Here is a 22,767-nt window from a genome sequence, read left to right on the forward strand (position 1 = left end):
ATTAGGTGAAATTATACATGCTTGCTGTGCACAACATACTGTGTGGGACATACGCACCTTGGGCAATAGCTTGTCATGTCATATGTTTTAGTCTTATAAGAAGCCTCAGCGTGCTCTGGACAGTGCCCCTTGCCCCCACCCCGTGCTGCTGTGTGCTCTAGGCAGCCCCCTCACAGTCCCCACGACATGGTGTTTCCTGCAGTGCAGGAGAGCTCTCATACAGCCTTTCCATCTACCTGAGACTGTGACCTTTGTGCCTTTGCCTCAGCAGCTCCCCAGATCCTGGGAACGAGCTCCTCACACTCTGTCTGTGAGCTCAGCTTCCAGCTCTGTGTAGAAGGAGGGCATTTGTGGTATTTGTCTTCTGTGCCTGGCTTATCTCACTTAACATTGTGTCCTCTGAGTTCAGCCCTGTTTTCACAAATGCCAGAATTTCTTCCATGACTTTGTAGTAATCTTCCGTGTATCTATTCTTTTTATTCTTTTTGAGACAGGGTCTCACGTAGCCTAAGCTGGTTTCAAACTCACCATCTTTCTGCCTTCCAAGTCCTGAATGCTGTGATTATGGCTCTGTACTACCATGCTTAGTCTTACTGAACTTTCTTTATTCATTAATCTGGTTCTGATTCTTGGATTGGGTTTCATATCTTGGCATTGTGGATAGATAATGCTGCAGTGAACAACAGAGTACAAATGCCTTTCAATGTACTGATCCCATTTAATATGTACATGTATGTATGAATGAATGAATATATATAATGTTAAACTTCTGATGCATACTTATGGTTATTATTGCTCATAATGGAGTATTGGAAATGATTTGTAGGCTGGAGAGATGGCTCATCAGTTAAGAGCACTGACTGCTCTTCCGGAGGTCCTGAGTTCAATTCCCAGCAACCACATGGTGGCTCACAACCATTTGTTTTGGGATCCGATGCCCTCTTCTGGTGTGTCTGAAGACAGTACTCACATATATAAAATAAATAAATCTTTAAAAAAAAGAAGATTTAAGAAAATGATTTGTGAAAATAACTAGTCTCCCACTATGAAATATGGTAGTAAATGCTTTGAGGTACCTTCTTTTTTGGGACTAGGAGGTTTGAGGTTTATAGTATATATAGCCTGACGTGAATTAGCTATGTAGTCCAGGTTAGCCTCAAGCTCTCAGTCCATTACCTCATTCTACTAAGTGCTGGGATTGCAGGTGTGCACCACTACTTCCGTTATGTGATGGTTAGTTTTTTTCCCTCAGCTTGATAGAAGCTAGAGTCATCTAATAAAGAGGGAGCTTTAACTGAAAAGACACCTTTCCTCTCCACTGGCTCTAGGCAAGACCATTTCCACTGGCACTAAGCCTGCATTTTGTGCACAGACATATGTGCAGGCAAAGTTCTTACACACACAAACACATAAAATAAAAATAGGATGAAGAAGCTCTCTTCTCTTCTCTCTCCTTCTCTCTCTGCCACTCCCTTGTCTCTCCCTCTCAATAAAACCTCTTCACGTGGAAAAAAAACCAGGATGAAGAAAAATACTGAGACGAGGTCTCCTGTTATCTATGCTGGTTTCAGACTTAATTTGTAGCTGAGGCTGACTTTGAACTCCTGAACCTTCTGCCCCTACTTACTAAGTACCGGATTGCAGACATGCTTCTCCATACCAAGTTTATGTTGTGCTGGAAAGGAACTTGGGGCTTTGTGCATGTCAGGCAAGACTGCCAACTAAGTTACATCCCAGTTCTTAGACTTTTCTTATCTGCCAAGTTTAAATCATACACTTCCCTAACATTAATATTTTTAAGGCTATTTCTTTTTTTTCCTAAGTTTTATTTATTTATTATATGTAAGTACACTGTAGCCGTCTTCAGACACTCCAGAAGAGGGTATCAGATTTCGTTACAGATGGTTGTGAGCCACCATGTGGTTGCTGGGATTTGAACTTCGGACCGTCGGAAGAGCAGTCGGTGCTCTTAACCACTGAGCCATCTCGCCAGTCCCTTTAAGGCTATTTCTTACTTTTGTCTGTTCCATAGTCATTCTCTTCTTTTTTTTAAAAAAGATTTTATTATATATATATATATATAAAATGAGTATACTGTAGCTGTCTTCAGACATACAAGAAGAGAGCATCAGATCCCATTACAGATGGTTGTGAGCCACCATGTGGTTGCTGGGAATTGAACTCAGGACCTCTGGAAGAGCAGTCAGTGCTCTTAACCACTGAGCTATCTCTCCAGCCCCCTTCTCTTCTTTTTTCTTGCCCAACTTACTGTCCCTTCTCTGCTCTCCCAACCCTGTGTCTCATGGTCAGTGATGGTTCTGCTGAGGACCCAGTTCCCTGTCCTGATCTGTCCAGTGAGCCATGTACTCTCTGCAGTGTGGGCGTGACTCAGACCAGGCCATTGGGAGTTGTTCCCAGGTCAGGAGTGGTGGCATTCGCGTAGTCCCAGCCGGGGACAGATAGAGACCAACCTGAGCTACACAGTGAGACCTTTTCTCAAAAAGAAAAGATGGAGAGTACTGGAGAAGCAGATCAGTGGTTTAGAAAACCTCTGCTCTTGCTGAGAGTCTGTGTTTGGTTCCCAGCACCCATGTTGGGTGGTTCACAGCAATGTGTAACTCCATGTCCAGAGAAGTCAGATTCTCTGGCCGCCACAGACACCTGAACTCATGAGCACCACCCTCAATTCATTCACCTAATTTTAAAGTAATTATTTTTTAAAAACTCAAAAAGAGGTTGGTGGCTCTGTTACCATCCTTGCCCACTGAAATTGTGGTATACTTTGTAAGCTTGCCTGTACTCTGGTCTTTAAACAAACAAAAGTATCTCTATATAACTGAAATTCTTCAGACTGAGGGCTTAGAGGGAGCCCTTCACACTTTACAGACTAATCTAGGCTGCTGTAAATGTGGCACTTCCCGAAGCTGTGGCATCTGACCTTGTCACTCTGTCCCATGGAAGACAGCAGTTATAGCGGGATGGACAAGCTTTAGCCAGGTAGCAGCAGTACTGGGAGAAGGGAGTCTGCTGTGGAGTCTGTGTCCCCCAGGGTGCAGCTGCCTGGCAGTCTTCTGTGGATTACTGCTGTAGCTGACACCAGTGAGCTGGCCTTCACATGGTGCTATGATGTGTCCCTGGTCCACACTACAATTAAAACTGCCCTTTTTTAAACAATGTATGTATGTAGGTGAAGATGGAGCTGGGAAGACAAGCCTCATAAGAAGAATTCAGGGCATAGAGGAGTACAAGAAGGGAAGAGGACTGGAGTACCTGTACTTAAATGTGCACGACGAAGACAGGGATGGTGAGTGTGGCCTCCTAAGTCAACTCGGAGGGACTCTGCTGCTCTCCACCACAGTTGGGTTTTGTCTAGTTTGTCATTGCTCAGCAGGAGTTCTAGAATGTCACTTGGGTCAGTGACTAGTTAGGTATAGACAAGCTTCTGTTGGTGTGAAGTGGAGTTTCAGATAGTATAGTTTTAAGCTGTTAGTGTATTTACATGTGGCATGTTAGCCTTCCGGCCAGCCTTAAGAAACAACCTCAGTTTTGAGTTCCCTTTCCTTAATATGGTGATTGTTTTGCCCATCCTTCCTCCTCCCTTTCCTTCTGTAATTGTAATTGTCCCTGCAGTGGCTCTCACTTGCACAGCCCTGTTTTCATCCATAGGACACTGTCCTTTCTGAGTATGTACAGCTCTGTCTGTTTTGTTTTGTTTTTTGTTTTTTGTTTTTTTGTGGTTTTTCGAGACAGGGTTTCACTGTATAGCTCTGGCTGTCCTGGAATTCACTTTGTAGACCAGGCTGGCCTTGAACTCAGAAATCTGCCTCCCATGTGCTGGGACTAAAGGCGTGCACCTCCCTGCCCAGCTTTTTTTTTTGGTACAGCTCTGTCTGTTGATGGTAAGATATAAACATAATATTTACTGTTTTGACCTTGATTAAGGAGTAGGATAAAGGAAGGAGGCTCTCATCCTGTAGCTGCCTGTTACATCATGTCAACCCTTTCTGAACGGTCACATTTGACCCAAAGAGTAAACCTTCATCAATGCCAACAGACATCTCCTGTGTATAATTAAATGACTTAATAGTGCTGTTAAAAGAAACTGTGGCTTCTTTTGTTTTGTTTTGTTTTGTTTTGTAGATCAAACAAGATGTAATGTATGGATCTTAGATGGAGATCTGTACCACAAAGGGCTACTCAAGTTCTCTCTGGATGCCCTTTCTCTGAGGGACACTCTGGTCATGTTGGTTGTTGATATGTCAAAGCCTTGGACTGCTTTGGATTCCTTACAGAAATGGGCAAGTGTGGTGAGAGAACATGTCGACAAGCTGAAAATCCCCCCTGAAGAGATGAAGGAAATGGAGCAGAAGTGTGAGTGGCCAGAAAATGCTAATGTGGGCTCCCATTGAAATATCTTAGCAGGCTATAAAAATCAGACATGCTAATGTGGGCTTCCATTGAGATATCTTAGCTGACTATAAAAGCCATTCCAATTGTTTTCTCTACAAACAAGATTCAGTGAAGGAAATACAATATGACTACCATTTTGAAATTTAATTTGAATGATTTGTAGAGTTTTATTATTTAATATACATAATGGTAAATTCTTTGGTAGAAGTATGTTTTACTCTTGTCAAATGACTATGTGTCTTCATTTTGAAAGGTCATTTTTACTTGTAAAAATGTGAGCCTGTCTTCAGGTCATCACTTCCAGCATTTTTGTGACTGTTAGCTTATTAACTTTGTTAATATGAAATGTGCATGAAAAGATGTTAACATAATAAAAAGATGTTAAGTTGGTATTTACAGAGTTCATTAGAGTGTGGGTGACTTTGCCTGTGCAGTCATTTCCTCTCTTCCCCTCAGTCCATGCTTGTGCTAGAACCATTGCTGTGTGCTCTGCTTCACACTCTTGTGTGTGTTGTAACATGAATTGTTATATTATGTATATGTCTCTTTGTTTGTTTGTTTTTGGAACAATGTCTCCCTTTGTACCTTAGGCCGGGCTGAATTCTTTCCCCCTCCCTCCATGAGATTATAGATGTGCCACCACAACTGACTATTAATCTATAGTTTCCTGTCACTGATGATCACTGTTTGTGCAGTGGTTTTTCTCCCCAGTACCCCCAGTCTGTGCTTGTATTAGAATCATGTGTGATTCGAGTTTACACTCTTGTGTCTGTTATGTATGAGTTTGTGTGGAGGTGCCCATATAGATCCCATTGATTGATTGATTGATTGATTTAGGTTTTTCAAGACAGTTTTTCTGTGTAGCCTTGGTTGTCCTGGGACTCACTCTGTAGACCAGACTGGCCTCGAACTCATAGTGATCCACCTGTCTCTGCCTCCTGAGTGCTGGGATCAAAGGCATACACCCACCACCTGGTGACCTCTTTATTTTAAATTTTGTGTGTATATTGTAAGAAGTGTTCACGTGTGAGTGTAGGAGCTTACAGAATCCAGAAGAGAACTTTGGATCCCTGAAGCTAGAATTACACTGTAGAGAGAAAGAATCTCTTATAAGTACCATGTGTCAATAAAAAAACTATGGGCAATGAGCTGAGTCAGGAAATACGAGGTGGGTCACTAGCAGGAAGAGAAAGAATTCTGGGAAATAGTGAGAGACAAGAGAAAATTTCCCCTAATGAGATGAGAGGGAAGTACACCAGCAGGTAACTGAGCTCAGGATAGAACAAAGAATGTCCACTCAGGAAGATGTGACAAGACAGACACGTGGTATCTGAGCACAGATGACAAGCCACATGGCAGAAAGTAGATTAGAATAAATGGGTTATTTTAAATTATGATCTAGTCAGAGAAGAACCTAGCTATATGGCCAAGATATTCATAAATGCATTTCACTCTCAGTCGTATTTCTGGGAGCATGTAGCTGTAAGGAAGAAAGACCAAACTTCTACATTATACCATTGTAGCTGCCCATGGTGCTGACAACCAAAATTCTGCCAAGAGCCTAGCCATCTTTCCAGCCTATCTATCTGTCTTTTGTTTTGAGATGGGGTCTCTCACTGAACCTGGAGCTCATATAGTTCAGCCGTAGCTGGCCGGTGAGCCACAGACATCTGGTTTTCTCTGCATTAGCAGTGCTTGGATTACAGTACTTACTACTGGGCCTAGCTTTTATGTGAGTGGTGGAGATAAGGAACTCTTGTGCTTGCCAACAAGTGCTTTTCCAAGTTAGCTATCTCCCCAGCTCCTGGCAGAAACTCCTAACCAGCAAGGAGTTGTGGACAGACCTGATTAGGATCTGCATTCAAGTAGAGCATGCTAGCTCACCTCTAGTCCCAATACGCAGGAGGCTAAGTGAGGTGAATTCCGGGCCAGCCTGAACTACATAGGGAGAACCTCTCACAAGAGAAAGAAATCACCAGCAGAGTGTGTGGTGGCTTTTGCCTATAATCTCAGCTCTCTGTAGGCTGAAGCAGGAGGATTTAAGGACAGTCTGAATTACTCCTGTCTCAGGTTATGCTAGGAATACAGGTGTAGTCTCCCATGTTCAGTTAGCACTATGTTTTATTTATTTTACTTATGTCTATGGATGTTTTGCATGCATGTTTGTCTGTGTACTATGTATATTTAATGCCCATGGAGACCAGAAGAGAGCGTCAGGTTCCCTGGAACCAGAGTGACAGGTGATTGTTAGACACCATGTGGGTGCTGGGAACTGAACCCAGGGCCTCTGCAAACCCTTAAGTGGATTCTTTTTCTTCCATGTTTAGTTTTATGTAATTCCTTCCTTTAAAGAAGACAGAGGGCCAAAGCTGCGTGTGTGTGTGTGTGTGTGTGTGTGTGTGTGTGTGTGTGTGTGTGTGCAGTACATACATGTGAAGAGTGTATATAGGATACACACTTGACACAATAAATCATAGTTTTTACTTGTGTGTGTGGATTCAGGTGCAACTACATGTGGAGGTCAGCTGTTTTGTGGGTCTCAGGTATGAAACTCAGTCATCAGGCTTGACAGCAGGGACCTTTACCACTGAGCCATCTCTGGCCGCCAAGGTCCTATATAACTAACTAACCCTATTCAGAACCCCACTGTGTAGAGCCGTCAGTGTGGAAACATCTATACAATCAGTGACGTGTGCCCTGTCATTGTATACTTTTCTTTTGTATATGTAGCATTTCTAAAGTCATTTTTTTGTTTCTTTTCCTATGTAAGATGGTTTCTAAGCCCAGAAAAAATAAATTTAAATTGTGGCAGAAATAAAGAAGGCTCACATGGTTCCATTTCTAAACTGTTTCCTTTGACCCCCCCAGTGATTAGAGACTTCCAAGAGTACGTGGAGCCAGGAGAAGACTTCCCAGCCTCCCCTCAGCGAAGAACCACTGGTGCGCAGGAGGACAGAGGTGACAGTGTTGTCCTGCCCCTGGGTGCAGACACACTCACACACAACCTGGGCCTACCAGTGCTCGTAGTCTGTACGAAGGTTAGTTTGCTTTCTGACCTTGCAACTAACTGTCTTATTTTTGGGGTGTTAGCTTTCCTAGATGTCTTGTTTTCTTTTGAGAGAGGGTCTCGTGTCCACGCGCAGTCATCTGATTCACGTTGTTCATGCCCTGGTCTCTGGATGGTAGAACCACAAGCATGCACTACCACCCTGCTGAAGTGTTTGGGGTCTGAAACAGTTTCTTTGAAAGAAAATAGTATTTCAAATACATTGTTCATGGTTGAACTTCATCTTCAGAATTTCAGTTAGACCTCACTATACCACTAGTTCCTTAGAAATCATTACAGGCCAGGCATGGTGGCACATGCCTTTAATCTCAGCACTCAGGAGGCAGAGGCAGGCAGATTTCTGAGTTCAAGGCCAGCCTGGTCTACAAAGTGAGTTCCAGGACAGCCAGGGCTACACAGAGAAACCCTGTCTCGAAAAACCAAAACCAAAAAAAAAAAAAAAAATGGTTACAGGTAAAACAATAGCATATTTATTATTATTTTAGTTTGTATTTTTTATGTGTATGGTGTTTTGCTTGCCTGTATGTCTGTGCACCATGTGCATCAGTGCTCTGAGAGGCCAGAGCGGTGTCAGGTCTCCTGGTACTGGAGTTTTAGATGATTGTGAGCCACCATGTGGCTTCCCCGGGATCTTCTGGAAGAGCAGCCAGTGCTTTTCCTGACTGCCCCGTCGCCCACAGAGGCTAACCAGGAACTTGCTTCCTTTGTCTCCAGTGCGGCAATTAAATGTGTGTGTCACCACTATGTGCAGCTTAAATGAAATGCTTTTCAGCATTACCTTTTACTATACCAGTTAATTTTTCTTTTTTTATTGTTTTTGTTTTTTGAGGCAGGGTTTCTCTTGTTTCTCCCTGAATCCCTCTGCCTCCTCAGTGCTGGGATTAAAGGCATTCACCATCACCGCCACCAGCTTATTATACTTTTTATTAGTTATTTTTCTATTTTTTTGGGTTTTCGAGACAGGGTTCCTCTGTATAGCCCTGGCTGTCCTGGAACTCACTCTGTAGACCAGGCTGGCCTCGAACTCAGTAATCCACCTGCCTCTGTCTCCCAAGTGCTGGGATTAAAGGCATGCGCCACCACGCCCAGCTTATATGTTTTATTTTAAAGCTAGAAATTTTCTTCCTTATTTATTTAATGTACCTGTGAGCTGTATCTGCATATATGGCTGCCTGCCAGAAGGGGGCATCAGATCCCAGTAGAGACGCTTGTGAGCCACCATGTGGTTGTTGAGATTGAATTTAGTACTCTGCAACAGTGGCAGGCAGTGCTCGGAACTGTTGAGCTCTCTCTCCTTGTACCAGCTCCTTCAAGTTATAAGAGATAAGAATATTTTCAAGCCGAGCAGTAATGGCCTTTAATCCCAGCACTCGGGAGGCAGAGGCAGGTGGATTACTGAGTTCGAGGCCAGCCTGGTCTACAGAGTGAGTTCCAGGACAGCCAGGGCTACACAGAGAAACCCTTTCTCAAAAAACCAAAAAAAAAAAAAAAAAAAAAAAAAAAAAAACAACCAAAAACCAAAAAACGAGCATCTTCAGATGAATACAGCCATTTCCTACTCCTACAGCCCAGGATAGGGCTGAGCCTAGAGCATTGCGTATGCTAGGCAAGCATTTTAGGTTCACTGTGTTGAAGTAGTCCACAGCTTACTTTTAAACTCCTTGTATCACTTGTTATGTAATATTGATATCAACTTGTTATTTGTGTATTTATTAGAAGGTGCTGACAGAATCACTGTCTTCAAAATTCTGTTGTCTTATGGACATGGTAGTGCACAGCCGAGTCCCAGCTCTCGGGAAGCTGGAAACTCACCAGCTCCAGCCCTTACCTCATAACTATAAAATACACAGAAATTCCTCCTAGCTTAGCTCTTTTACTGAATATATTTTATAATGAAAAGATAATTCTTTTAAGGCCTGACTTACCTGCCAAACCCATTTTCTTTCCCCTTGGTACTAAGTAATGTGTTTTTAGTCCACGGTGGAATAGCTGAGAAAGTTTCAGGACAGTAACCGTTCTATTCCATTCCCCTGAGACACAGGGCCTTGGGTATGCTACGTTCTGCCTTGAGCTGCACTCCTAGAACTAGTATAACCCTAAAGGCCTAAAATTATTCCTGTTTTTTGGTTTTTGTTTTTGTTTTTTTTGTTTTTGTTTTTGTTTTTTTGGTTTTCGAGACAGGGTTTCTCTGTATAGCCCTGGCTGTCCTGGAACTCACTTTGTAGACCAGGCTGGCCTTGAACTCAGAAATCCACCTGCCTCTGCCTCCTGAGTGCTGGGATTAAAGGTGTGTGTGCGCCACCACATCCGGCTTATTCCTGGTTTTTATACTGTGGAAAAGGTGCATATAATGAAATGAAGGGTCAAAAGTTTTTCATCTTTAGGATAAAAATGATAAAAAGAAAAATCTAAAGGCATGGCCTAAGTTTTAAATTTTACAAATTATCAGTTACTAAGGAGTGGAGTGGAAGTTTTTAAATAAGTGAAAACTTGGTATCTGCTTTTCCAGTGATGGGATGTAACATGAGGTCTTTTTTGTAGAATGTCACATACCTATCGTCTGTGTGCTCTTCCACAGCTGCTTATCAGCAACCTTGTCAGGGTTTTAAAGCCACAATTTGGTTTATAAAAAACAATTCTGAGCCAGGCATGGTGGCGCACGCCTTTAATCCCACTACTTCGAGGCAGAGGCAGGTGGATTTCTGAGTTTGAGGCCAGCCTGGTCTACAGAGTGAGTTTCAGGACAGAGAAACCCTGTCTTGAAAAACCAAAAAAACAAAACAAAACAAAAACCCAAACCCAATTCTGTATTTAAAGGAAAGCATTAAATTTAAGGGGACCCAAGTCTTTAACAAACGAATCATAGATTAATAAAATTTGATGGTATATGCTTTTAAACCCAGTATGCAGAAGACAGAGGCAGGCTGTGGGTTCAAGGCCAGCCTGGTCTACACAGTGAGTTCTAAAACAACCAGGGCTCCTCAGAGAAACCCTGTCCATGGGGTGGGGGGCAGAGTTAACTGAAATTACTATCTGGACCTAACATGCCAAAAACAGTCTCCCTGAATCCCGTTCAGTCTTAATAGGTGGTGGTGGTGATGGTGATCACATTTACTTTGCGTGTGTGTGAGCTTTTCTATAGTAACTGTGGAAGTCAGAGGACAATTTGTGAGCAGCAGGCTCTCCCTCCACTCTTTAGGACCTGGGATAGAATACAAATGTCAGGCTTCTTGGCAGGTGCCAGCCACTGAGCCACTTCACTACTGTCATTCTTTAAACTGATGTCGTTGTCAAACTGCCGACCCTTTGAGGACACACACTCTTGGGGCTCTAATACTTTTTGTTTTGTTTCCTTTTCCTTCACATTCTCTACTTTTTTCTAGCGCTTATACACTAAAGCACACCTGATGGTGTTTTAAGATTTTATGAGATACAGTGCCTACCAAGCCCAGCTCAGTTACCCCTTTATATGGAGTGAGAGGATGCTGGGAATTAAACCCAGGAGCTCACACATACTTGACCGCTGAGCTACATCCTCAGTCCTTCATTGAGGTTAAGACTCTAGTAAACTGCCATACCTTACCAAATAGTCCAGGCAGTCAGCAGTACAATGTGGTGTCTTTGATCATTTGAGATATTGCTCAGTGTTCTATAAAATGAGCAAGCAGATGTTTGTGCTTATATAGGAAGACTGTTCTATAATGTGTGTATAACAAATCTGTATATGACATTTGACCCCAGACTAATGTTGCATAGAATAATTAACAGTATAAATGCTTATCTTTTTATATTCTACATCTTCAGTTTGGAAGGGTTGCAGTGAAGATTACATGGATGTCATCGTATTGTCCTCAGTGTGTCTCTGCAGCAAGGCAGAGCTGCTCCTACACACGTGGGGGCCTTTGACAGCCAGCCTCTCGATGTTATGGTGGGGCCAGGTGGAAGGGAGAGTTCTACCATGTTCTGTAGAGCTGGCATGGGTTGGAAGGCCAGCACTGTCCAGGATGTTGATATTGCAGGTCCTGCTCGGCTGTTGTCATACTGGTGACTTGTTACGTTCTGCTGTCAACAGCTGAAGTGTTTGGTTGTTTACATCGTCCTATTGGACTGCAGTGTTTAAATTCAAGCTGCTGTAATGCCATCCAATGACTGCTTTATCTCCACAGTGTGATGCCATTAGTGTATTGGAGAAAGAGCATGACTACAGAGATGAACACTTCGATTTTATCCAGTCTCACATCCGCAAGTTCTGTTTACAGTGTATCCTTTAACAGAGCGCCCTACCAAGCAAAACAGTTACGATGGACTTACAGGAATTCTGTGACCCTGGTTCTACCCCTCCCGTTTGCCAGGTCACTCATGCGTGGCGTTCTAGGTTTGTTCTGTTCTCTCTCTGCTCTTTTGAAACTTGGTAGATGGAGATGGGGGTAAAGGGAGAAAACAGATTTATTCAAGCCCAGTTCTGAAGAGATTTTCTCTCTCAAATCTTCACTTTGGGAGAAGGACTCAGGGGTACACAGGGCTTATGGGACACATAGGCATCCAGTGAGAGAATGAGCAAGAAACTCCCAGACTGAGTGGAGGCTGGCTTGTTTTTCTCTGGAGTTTTGGTGTGTGGGTGTTTTCTTTTGAGACAGACTGTGTAGCTTAGTCTAGCCTAGAACCTCCTGTTTCTGCCTCCCCAAGGATTGGGATTCTAGGCTGCACCTCTACACTGAGCTCTGGGTAGGACCTTTTCAGAGTGGACATCTCCCTTTTGAAAACCATCGGGGTTAGCATCTACATTTATTTTTTAAACAGACACATTGTTGTTTTGAAGTCAGTTCATATGAGTTGAAGAGAAGAGAGGCATTACAGAAGTCTCTTTTTGTTTATAGTAGCACACTAAGGGATGGGTCGCTAAACATTTGGGGAGCAGATTGGGAGGAGGGGTACAAGTAACGGCCCTTGGCTGCTCTGTTAAAGTGTGAGGGCAAGGATTTAAATATTAATATTAATTTGCCATGTTTAAAGAATCGTGCTTAAGAAAAAGGATTATCAGGTTGTGATGGTTTGAATGAACCTGTCCCACAAACTCATGTGTTTGAACTCTTGGCTCCCAGTTGGCCGTGCTGCAGCATGAGGGTTAGATGGCATGGCCATGTTGGAGGGCATGTGTCACTCACTGGAGATGGCCTTTTGCAGGGTACAACCTGTAAGCTAAACACTTAGAGATTGACACAGGAGGCCCCTTTTAAATTACTATTTCGAATCTCTCTAAGGGTTTGTTAGTTTATATTGGCAATAAACTTAGTGGTTTTTAAAAAAAAAAAAAAATAAATAAATAAATTACTATTTCATTTTTCAAGGCATTGTTTCTTTATATGGCCCTGCTGTTCTGGAACTTGCTCTGTAGACCAGGCTGGTCTCGAACTCAGAGATCCATCTGTCTCTGCCTCCCACGTGCTGGGACTAAAGGCGTGCGCCACCCCTGCCTGGCTGGGAGTCTTTTTTGGAGACAGGATCACGTGTACCACAGCCTAGCCTCACTCACACTCTGTCTGCTGAAGTTGATGTTGAACTTGTGATCCTCCTGCTTCTCCCTGCCGAGTGCTGGGCGACTAAGAACTTCTGGCTAACTATGTCATCACATTACACACCCTGGATGCTTCCTCCTAAGCACCGTGCATATATACACGCATGTCACGCTGAAAATGTGGTCTCTGATGCCTTTATGAGTTTCATACTGTTTTCCTTAATTAGATGGTTAGATGGCGCAGCGCTGATTTACACTTCAGTAAAAGAGAACAAGAACATAGACTTAGTTTATAAATACATCGTCCAGAAGCTGTACGGGTTCCCGTACAAGATCCCTGCGGTGGTGGTGGAGAAGGACGCAGTGTTTATGTGAGTGCTCAAAGTGTAGTCCATCCTGCATTGCTGCTCAGTGTCTGCCTTTGCCCTTGAGATGGCACTGGACACCTGGGGCATGGGGATGGTTTGTTGCTCAGCTGTTACAGTAAATGATGACCAAATATGGAATGTGGGCTTGGTTTTACATTATTTCAGGGGGGGGGGCTGGTAGAGAGCTTCCCCAGCTAGCATGCTGCTCTCTGGGGCTGTGGCTCAGTGGTAGGACACCCCACAGCATGCAGAGAGGAGCCGTAAGCGCTGTACCTAGTGCTCTGCTCCCTCAGCTCCCAAAACAATGATCTATGGGTTAAATGGAAAAGTGATGCTGTAAATGTCTGATAGTTTTATGTGCATTTCTCTCCAGTCCAGCAGGGTGGGATAATGATAAGAAAATAGGAATATTACATGAAAATTTTCAGACTTTGAAAGTAGAAGATAATTTTGAAGACATCATAACCAAACCTCCTGTCAGAAAGGTAAGTCTTAAAATGGCCTTAATATCTAGACTTAAGCTAAGAGGAGGGCAGTCTGTGATGTAAAGGGCACAGGGAGAAGACGTTCTCATCGCTGTCAGAAGAGTTGCTCAGTGGCTCTCACACACACCTGTCCCAGCAAACATCAGGCGACTACTCAGTCCCCAGCCTTGGGCCTTGCACGTCCATCTTTGCAGACACTAGCACTGACTCCATTCCTAACACACTTTGGAAACCACAGCGTAGCATGAGTGAGCATGGAGACCCTGAGCAGTTAGAATGGATGGAAGCTGTGGACTTGAGAGACTACAGCTTTTCCCAGAGCAAGAAAGCATCACAAGAGTTTTCTCCTCTCTCCCATCGAGCCTTATTGTGGATCTTGACCGTAGTCGCTGGTCACCTGTATTGGCTCATAGCCATCTAAAACATTCTCATTTTGCTTTAGTCTTGGCTAAGGTTTTATGACTGTTAAATAAGGTTCTTATGTGTGTATTATGACTTTGTATTAAGCTGCATATACATAATGTTCACTAGATAAATACAGATATAGCTGTTTCTGAAAGTGACATGAGTATTTATGTGTAATCCTTCTCAGAGACTTAGCCCAGCATTTTCAGAAAGAATAATCCTGATGTAGTAGATATGGTGAGTCTTGTTGAACTGAAGTGTTTGCACTGTCGGCGTCTGTCTTCTGCGTGGGGGTTGTCAGTGGCGAGGAAAGCTAGCTCAGTGACAAGTCAGTCAGCGTGCTAGTTTGTTTAGATAGCTAGTAAAGAAATACATACTTCAAAAAGAGGAAACCGTACAAAAATGTTGCCCTCCCCTTTTACTTGTGTAGGCTTGTGTGTTGGTGTTGTGTATGTACACAGGAGCACAGTAGCCTTCAGAGCTCAGGAGAGGCCACTGGATCCTCTGGAGCTGAGTTACAGGGAGCTGTGAGCTCCACAATGCTGGTGTTGGAAACCATACTCAGGTCCTTTGCAAGATCCATGCACATTCTTAACAGCTGAGCCATCTCCGGTCCCCGCTCTTCCCAGCCAGATTAAGCTTTACGGTGCCCTTTCTTTCATTCGTTGCACTTAGCACTTTGTTCGGGTACAAAGTGCCAGCTAGGAAGGAGGAGGCTGTGCGTACAGTAATACGCTGACCCATAGCTGGGCCTGCTGCTACGCCCCTATGACCCCGGCCCTTTGGAAGAACAGCTGGGAGGCTCGCCACGTGTTTGAGGTCAGACATAATGAGTTCCAAGCCAGCCTGGACTGCAGAGTGAGATCCTATCTTAAAACAATGACACAAGCTCTAATTCATAGGTCATCCGTCAAGTGGTAGTGAATTTTCAGCTGTGGAAATAAGCAGGATGTGGAGGCAGACTAAGAAGATGGGGCCCTAGGGCAGCTTTTATAGGAGTGGCCACTCTGAGAGGAAGGGGAGTGTCAGAGCCGGGCTGCGGGCTGGGCTGCGACTTAGTGGTACCACTCTTGTAGTGTGTGAAGTTCCAGGTCCCCCTCCCCCCAGTAGCACACAAAGAGAAGAGACTGTTGTGAAGGGGAAGGTCTGAAAGTGTGCGTGCTCCAGTGAAGGAGTCCATAGAAGACAGACGCTGACGAGAGCTGAGAGGGGGCTGGCGGGGAGGTGAGGGGCTGAGTTACGACCCTGGGGGCTTTTTCTAGGCTGCAGTGAGATGGGCACCGATTGTGGAATTGGAACAGAGGATTGCTGTAAAGTGACTTAACCTTTGAGAGGCTCACAGCCCTTCTAGGGGAAGTGAACCGCTCATCTGTGTGGTGCTTGCCCTTTCTTCTTACGCAGCTGGTAGAAGAGCATTTTGTTTTTATTTCAGGGGAACCAGGGACATGTGGCATTCACTGAGATATTCCTAACTCATTTAGAACACTCCATTGCTGGATACCAAATCGAATAGGCGTGGCTGAAAGTCCTGTGGCTCTAGGGTTGAGTGTTCAATGAGTGATCATGAGTAGCTTTCAATGTAAAGCTAATAAAATCACGCAGCCACACTAGGGTGTGGCTTACATCTGTAGTGGTGAAGTTCTAGTTCTCGAACTGTCCTTCGTTAGTCTAAGCCATACCTTCAGGGATTGGAGGTGTTAGAAAATGTGTTCAGTGCACTCATGGCTTCCATCTTACTCCTTTCAGTTCGTGCATGAGAAGGAGATCATGGCAGAAGATGACCAAGTGTTTCTGATGAAGCTACAGGTAGGAAGCTACATTACAGGCAGTTTTAGTGGGATTCAGTGTGCAAAGATGCTTACAATTGCCTTCAAGCCCTATGATACTTATATAACTATCATATACTTACATTTTTATTACATATGCATCTGTTTGGTGTGTTTGAGGTGAGAGTGAAATGTGCATGTAAGCCACAGCTCCTGTATTGTCCTCAGGCCACCAGGAAAGATGACAAATGTCTACCCCTTTAACCATCATGCCAAGATGGCTTTTAACTGTTAAACAATTAAATCAGTTATATTTTAGATTTAGTTCATGTGTATGAATGTTTAACCATGTGTGTGCCTGGTGCCCAAAATGGTCAGAAGGGAGCTGTAGGCTCTCCTAGAACTGAGTTTGGATGGCTGTGAGCTCTGTATAGGTGCTGGGGATTGAACACAGGTCCTCTGGAGGAGCAAGCAGTGCTCCTAACTGCTGAGCCTTCTCTCCAGTCCCTAATTTATTTACTTTGTTGACACAAAGTCTCACTGTGTAGCCCGGGCTGGCCTGCAACTCATTATGTAGCCCAGGCTGGCCTGGAACTCACCTGTTTCTTCCTCTTCGGTGCTGGAGTTGAAAGTGTTCAGCACCATGCTTGGTCCATGGTGGCTTTTGTTTTTGTTTTTTTTTTTTTTAATTATAAAGTATTCAAGTGCCCTCTGTTGTTGTGTTTTCCACTTTTTAAAAGATTTACTTATTTATTTTATTTATATGAGTATACTGTAGCTATCAGACACACTAGAAGAGGGCAATCAGACACCATTACAGATGGTTGTAAGCTACCATGTGATTGCTGGGAATTGAACTCAGGACCTCTAGAAGAGCAGCCAGTGCTCTTACCCACTGAGTCATCTCTCCAGTCCCCATGGTGACTTTTTTTTTTTGTTTGTTTGTTTTTTGAGACAGGGTTTCTCTGTATAGCTCTGGCTGTCCTGGAACTCATTTTGTAGACCAGGCTGGCCTCGAACTCAGAAATCTGCCTGCCTCTGCCTCCCAAGTGCTGGGATTAAAGGTGTGCGCCACCACGCCCGGCTCCATGGTGACTTTTTAAGCTAATGTACATATATATGTAAAAGTTAAGCTGTGGTTGGGTGGTGGTGGTGTATGCCTTAAATCTGAATACTTGGGAGGCAGATGGGTCTCTTCAGTTCAAGATCAGCCTGGTCTACAGAGTGAGTTTCAGAACAATCAGGGCTATACAGAGAATAGTATTAATTCAATTTTAAAATTACGTATTAATTTCAATTTTCTTTAGATTCATTTTATTTTATGTGTATGAATGTTCGCCTGTGCCGTACGGTGGAGGTGCACGCCTTTAATCCCAGCACTTGGGAGGCAGAGGCAGGCAGATTTCTGAGTTTGAGGTCAGCCTTTTCTACAAAGTGAATTCCAGGCCAGCCAGGCCTATATAGAGAAACCCTGTCTTGAAAAACAAAACAAAACAAAAGAAAAGTAAAAACAGAAAAAAAGAATGTTCGCCTGAATACATGAATGAGTACCATTTGTGTGCCTGGTGCCCAAGGGGATCAGAAGAGGACTGTAAGATCTCCTAGAACTGGAGTTTGGATGGTTGTGGAGTACCTACCCTGTGGGTGCTGGGAATCGAACCCAGGTCTTCTGGAAGAGCAAGCAGTGCTCCTGACTGCTGTCTTCGGAAAAAAAATGTTGGTTTTTTTGTTTTGTTTTGTTTTTGTTTTTTCGAGACAGGGTTTCTCTGTGTAGCCCTGGCTGTCCTGGAACTCACTCTGTAGACCAGGCTGGCCTCGAACTCAGAAATCTGCCTGCCTCTGCCTCCCGAGTGCTGGAATTAAAGGCGTGCGCCACCATGCCTGGCGGAAAAAAAAAATGTTAAGCTGTATATATTTTCTTTAAAAAGACAGTAATGCAGACTATGAATGTCTAAACTATAATTTTTTCCCCCAGTCTCTTTTAGCAAAGCAACCTCCAACTGCAGCTGGAAGGCCTGTGGTCAGTATTATATAAATGTTGACAAAACTATTAATGTTCAATATATGCTGTTGTAGTTCTCTTAATCACACACACACACACACACACGCACACACACGCACACACACACACACACACACACACACACACACACACACACACATGGGCATGCTTCAGTATAAACTTCCTTCAGTTGATCTTCTGGAATTGTGAGATGTTTTAGAGAATCCGTCCTCCTTTTTAGAACATTGAAATCATGTAAAGCTCTCCTCCTCGGTGTTTATAGCAGTCACTGCACAAGCCCTCAGGGCAGTCTTAGAAAGATTGCTGTTGCATAGTAGTGCCATCCTGTCGCTGGGTCATGAGGACTTGGGAGGACATGACCTCCTGAGATCGGACAGCCGGACCAGCTCTGACTCTCCAGCTTGTGCCTAGAGCTCCCCTCATCACCCAGTGTGCCACTGCTTTCCCACCAGTGCAGTAACTGGTGTCTGAGTGGACTGGGCCTGTGTGTTCTCTAGTGTGAGGGCAGGAGTATCAGCACTCATCAGTGAGTTGAGTGGTGGTGGGAAGCCCGTTTTGGGGGGATGGGGGAGCGGTGTCAGAGTATTTGAATGTTTTGAGGGTTTTAAGGTGTAGTATGTTTGCTTTTCCCATTTTTACCTAGGATGCATCACCAAGAGTCCCTGGAGGCTCCCCTCGAACACCAAACAGATCTGTGTCATCCAATGTTGCCAGTGTGTCCCCCATCCCTGCTGGATCCAAAAAAATTGATCCAAACATGAAAGGTAGAGCTCTGTCCCTTGGGGAAATTGGGGCACACTCGTCTGGAATCCATTTAAATGTTTTCCTTTTCTGCGCATGCTCTGTAAGCTTTGTTTTATAGATGGGAGCTCACAATCAGGCTGTGAACAGCACAGCATCTTCTCAGTGCACTGCAGCTCATGCCGAGCACTCTCAGCATCTCTTGTGGGAACCACTGGGGAAAGCAATTGTGGTAGTCAGTCTAGGTTAGAGAATGGGTTAGCTGGGAAAGATACTTGCCAGCAAGCTGACAACCTGAGGTCAATCCCTAGACCATGGTAGAAGGAGAGAACCATTCCTGTAGGTTGTCCTTTAACCTACACACACACACACACACACACACACACACACACAGAGAGAGAGAGAGAGAGAGAGAGAGAGAGAGAGAGAGAGAGAGAGAGAGAGAGAGAATAAATGTAAAAGGAATATTATGAAGCTCTTTGAAAGGGGAGAGGTAGATTAGCAGCTGTCTGTAACTCCGTTGGAGAGGACCTGCCACCCTCACACCGACATGCAAGCAGAGCACAAGTGCACATAAGCATAAAGAAATCTCAAAAAACAAAAAGGCACACTGGCTGCTCAACCATCTCTAACTCCACTTCCAGGGCATCTGAGGCATTTTGACCTCTGCAGGCTCCTACACACATGTGGTGTACACACACACACACACACACAAATATAAATATGATAAAAAATACTTTTGACCCTTTAAACTCCTTCTGTGGAGCTGGTGAGCTGGCTTCTGGAGTAAAGTGCTTGTTGCAGGAGCTCAGCAGCCTGAGTGCAGTCCCAGACACAGGTGGGAAGAGAACCAAGACCTCGGAGTGTCTGCTGGCCTCCACACATGCAGGCTGGTGCCACTGCACTCCTACTGCACACTCACACACATATACGACACTGATAAAGAGAATAGAAAACGGTCCTTGTGAATGCTTTGTGTAGCAGTTGATGAAAGTGTGAGTAGCTTATAATAATTTATGGAAAAATGTTCTAAAAGGCTTTGTTTGTTTGTTTTGTAGCTGGAGCGACCAGCGAAGGGGTCCTGGCGAATTTCTTCAACAGTCTGTTGAGTAAGAAGACTGGCTCTCCTGGAGGCCCCGGGGTCGGCGGCAGTCCTGGAGGAGGGGCTGCAGGTGCAAGCCCCAGTTTGCCACCGTCCGCCAAAAAGTCAGGTAGAGCTGTCTGAGCTGGGCGTGCTGTCTGCATGTAGCCTCACCGAGTGTGATGGAGTCACACGTGCTTTAGACTCAGAAGTCAGACTTTCCACGCCATCTAATCTCTGGGCCACTAATCTGCCTACTGTCTGGGGCTGCCAGGCTGGGTATTCGTCTGTAACTCTCATCTGAGCAGTGTGTCTTGTTTTCTGTTTCGGAGGCTCCTTCATGTACTAACCTGTACATGGCTCAGTAACACACCAGCATGTGGATAAGCCACATTTCACTTGGCTTTTCTGTGGTGTGTGTGTGTGAGAGACTTTTTTTTTTCTTTTTTGATTTCTCTCTGTGCTGCCCTGGCTGTGTTATTCTCTGTATTCCAGGCTAGCTTTGAACTCATGGGCATGTACCACTGCCTACCATATATATATATATATATATATATTTTTTTTTTTTTTTTTTTTTTTTTTTTGTAGTTAGGGTAATATTTAAGGTTCCTGGGTCATATTCTATATTAAATTTGTGTGGGGAGGTCAGAAGACAATAGTTTGATTTCAGGTTTTTTCTTCTTCTGTGTGGGTCTCAGGGATCAAATTCAGGTCATCAGACTTGGTGGCGAGTGCCTTTGCCTGCTGAGCTGTAACACTAGCCCCTATATTTAAAGATTGGAGAATGGCTGGAGTTTCAGGGCGTTGGGCCATGTTGCTCCTTGTCAGGTTAGGAGGGCTCTGGGTCTCCTGTCCTTCTCATGTCCCCCTTCAGGTCCACAGGTCTGCTGTTTGCTGTTGATTGCTCACTGCCCTATATATGCCCTAAAATAGAAACAAAACCCACATACGAGGTTCAGTAATAGGTACCCTGCACTGCCCTCAGTTCAAAACAAGGACCTGGTTTTTATTTTTAAAGATTTTATGTATGTGAGTACACTGTAGCTGTCTTTGGACACATCAGAAGAAGGCATCAGATCGCATTTCAGATCATTGTGAGCCAACCTGTGGTTGCTGGGGATTGAACTCAGGACCTTGGGAAGAGCAGTCAGTGCTCTTGACCGATGCGACTTTCCAGCGTCCAAGGAGCTGTGTTTTAAGGATGTGTATATGATTTAGCAGGTGCATAAGGTTTTTATTGTTGGGTTTTATTGTTTCTTTTGTTTTGTTTTTGAGATAGGGCCTTAAACTCTGGATGAAGCCAGGGTTAGCTGTGATCTTAATGTCAGTCCACCTCTCAGCCTCCCGGGCGGGTGCTGGGGATTATGGGCGTGGGCTGCCCTGCATGGCAGCCTACTCTACCTTGAGTCCTCTGCCTTATCCACCATGGGCAGCCCAGTAGGAGTGTACAGTCAGTGAGAGCGTTGGCCAGGGCTCTGGGGAGGACTATCTAACTTTTGTTCTTTCTTCTTGAAATGCACTGTAGGCCAGAAACCTGTGCTTTCAGATGTTCACGCAGAGCTAGACAGAATCACACGGAAACCTGCTTCTGTTTCTCCTACAACACCTACATCTCCTACGGAAGGAGAAGCCTCCTGAAGATACCAAACAAAGCCATTTGTTCATTCTTCTGGGTAATGACAGCTTGCCTCTGCCCTGCCCTTCCAAGTTGGAACTACGATGGGGCCGGAAGCTTTTACAAACAGACAAAGTTTATGTCCTTATGTCCTTTTTTTTTTTTTTTTGGTGGCTGCCCATTTTTAAAAGAGGAACTACACAGAAGAAAGACAGGTTTTTTTTTTTTTTTGGTTTTTCGAGACAGGATTTCTCTGTATAGCCCTGGCTGTCCCAGAACTCACTTTGTAGACCAGGCTGGCCTCAAACTCAGAAATCCTCCTGCCTCTGCCTCCGGTGTGCGCCACCAGGACCGGCTAAGAAAGACAATTTTACATTATGTAGAATAACTGTTTGCATTGCCATTCTGCAAAATGAAGAAATTTTGATTTTTGAAAAAAAAAAAAATGTCAAACTGTTTAAGACTGCAGTAGGACTAGGCGATCCTCTTTCCCAGGCGGTAAGCCAACAGGAACATTTAGGGAAGGGCAGAAAAATACGTACTTTTGGCAGTTGACTGACTCAGAAGTCTAAGACTATTCCAATCATTTTTAAAGATACCATGTTTTTCTGAAGAAGACTGGTCAGTTGTCAGATTTCACACACCGACCAATAGATGTGTATGGCACCTGAGGTGTGCTGAGAAACCCCCATAGGCTCACACTCCGTGATCCCATGTGCCACCATCAAGTGGACCAGAACTACTGGCCAAGATGCTATGCTCCTTTAATCAAGAAGAAAGAAAGCACACCACCCGAGGGTGAGAGATGCTGAGGTTATGAGCACGGAAGGGAGAACTGGCTTTGCAGTTGTCTATACATATATATATATGTGTGTGTATATATATGGCTCTGCCTTAATATACTCCTTTTTTGTTCATGACTTTCAACTGTAATCAGTTAATAAAGTATTTATTCTCTGCATTCAGGGTCAAATAACGTGTTGCCTTTTCTTATATTCCAGTTTGACTTGTCAGCAAAGGAGTGGAATTTGTTAGAAATGTAAAATATTTGACTTAATAGGACTACTAAGCATTCATTCACAGGCAAATGACCAGGTGAAATTCACTCACAGGTTTCCTTAATTTGGGAGTTCTTGATTATCCCTTCTCCCACGGCATGGAGAATTGGTTGGTTTGGTTTGTTGAGACAGGATGCCTTATCTCTCGTGCCGACCTTTAATTCACTGGGTAATGTTTCCCTACCACCCCTTCGGGGGTTTTCTGCTTTTGTTTGTTTGTTTTTGAGATAGTC

General features: G+C 44.1%; 1 protein-coding gene across 1 annotated transcript in view; it reads left to right on the forward strand.

Moving 5' to 3' along the window:
- The window catches only part of Dync1li1 (dynein cytoplasmic 1 light intermediate chain 1), a 34,958-nt gene extending 13,036 nt beyond the window's left edge, over positions 1 to 21,922 (forward strand). Inside the window, exons 3-13 of the mRNA NM_146229.2 lie at positions 3,188 to 3,304; positions 4,141 to 4,371; positions 7,279 to 7,448; positions 11,644 to 11,737; positions 13,228 to 13,363; positions 13,734 to 13,845; positions 15,997 to 16,056; positions 17,992 to 18,036; positions 18,683 to 18,803; positions 19,839 to 19,991; positions 21,387 to 21,922. Of these exons, the coding sequence (NP_666341.1) occupies positions 3,188 to 3,304; positions 4,141 to 4,371; positions 7,279 to 7,448; positions 11,644 to 11,737; positions 13,228 to 13,363; positions 13,734 to 13,845; positions 15,997 to 16,056; positions 17,992 to 18,036; positions 18,683 to 18,803; positions 19,839 to 19,991; positions 21,387 to 21,499 (1,352 nt within the window). The 3' untranslated portion in view covers positions 21,500 to 21,922. The remainder of the gene's footprint in view (positions 1 to 3,187; positions 3,305 to 4,140; positions 4,372 to 7,278; positions 7,449 to 11,643; positions 11,738 to 13,227; positions 13,364 to 13,733; positions 13,846 to 15,996; positions 16,057 to 17,991; positions 18,037 to 18,682; positions 18,804 to 19,838; positions 19,992 to 21,386) is intronic.
- The last annotated feature ends 845 nt before the right edge of the window (positions 21,923 to 22,767 follow it).

Source organism: Mus musculus, chromosome 9, assembly GCF_000001635.26.
Source record: "Mus musculus strain C57BL/6J chromosome 9, GRCm38.p6 C57BL/6J".
Lineage (NCBI taxonomy): Eukaryota > Metazoa > Chordata > Mammalia > Rodentia > Muridae > Mus > Mus musculus.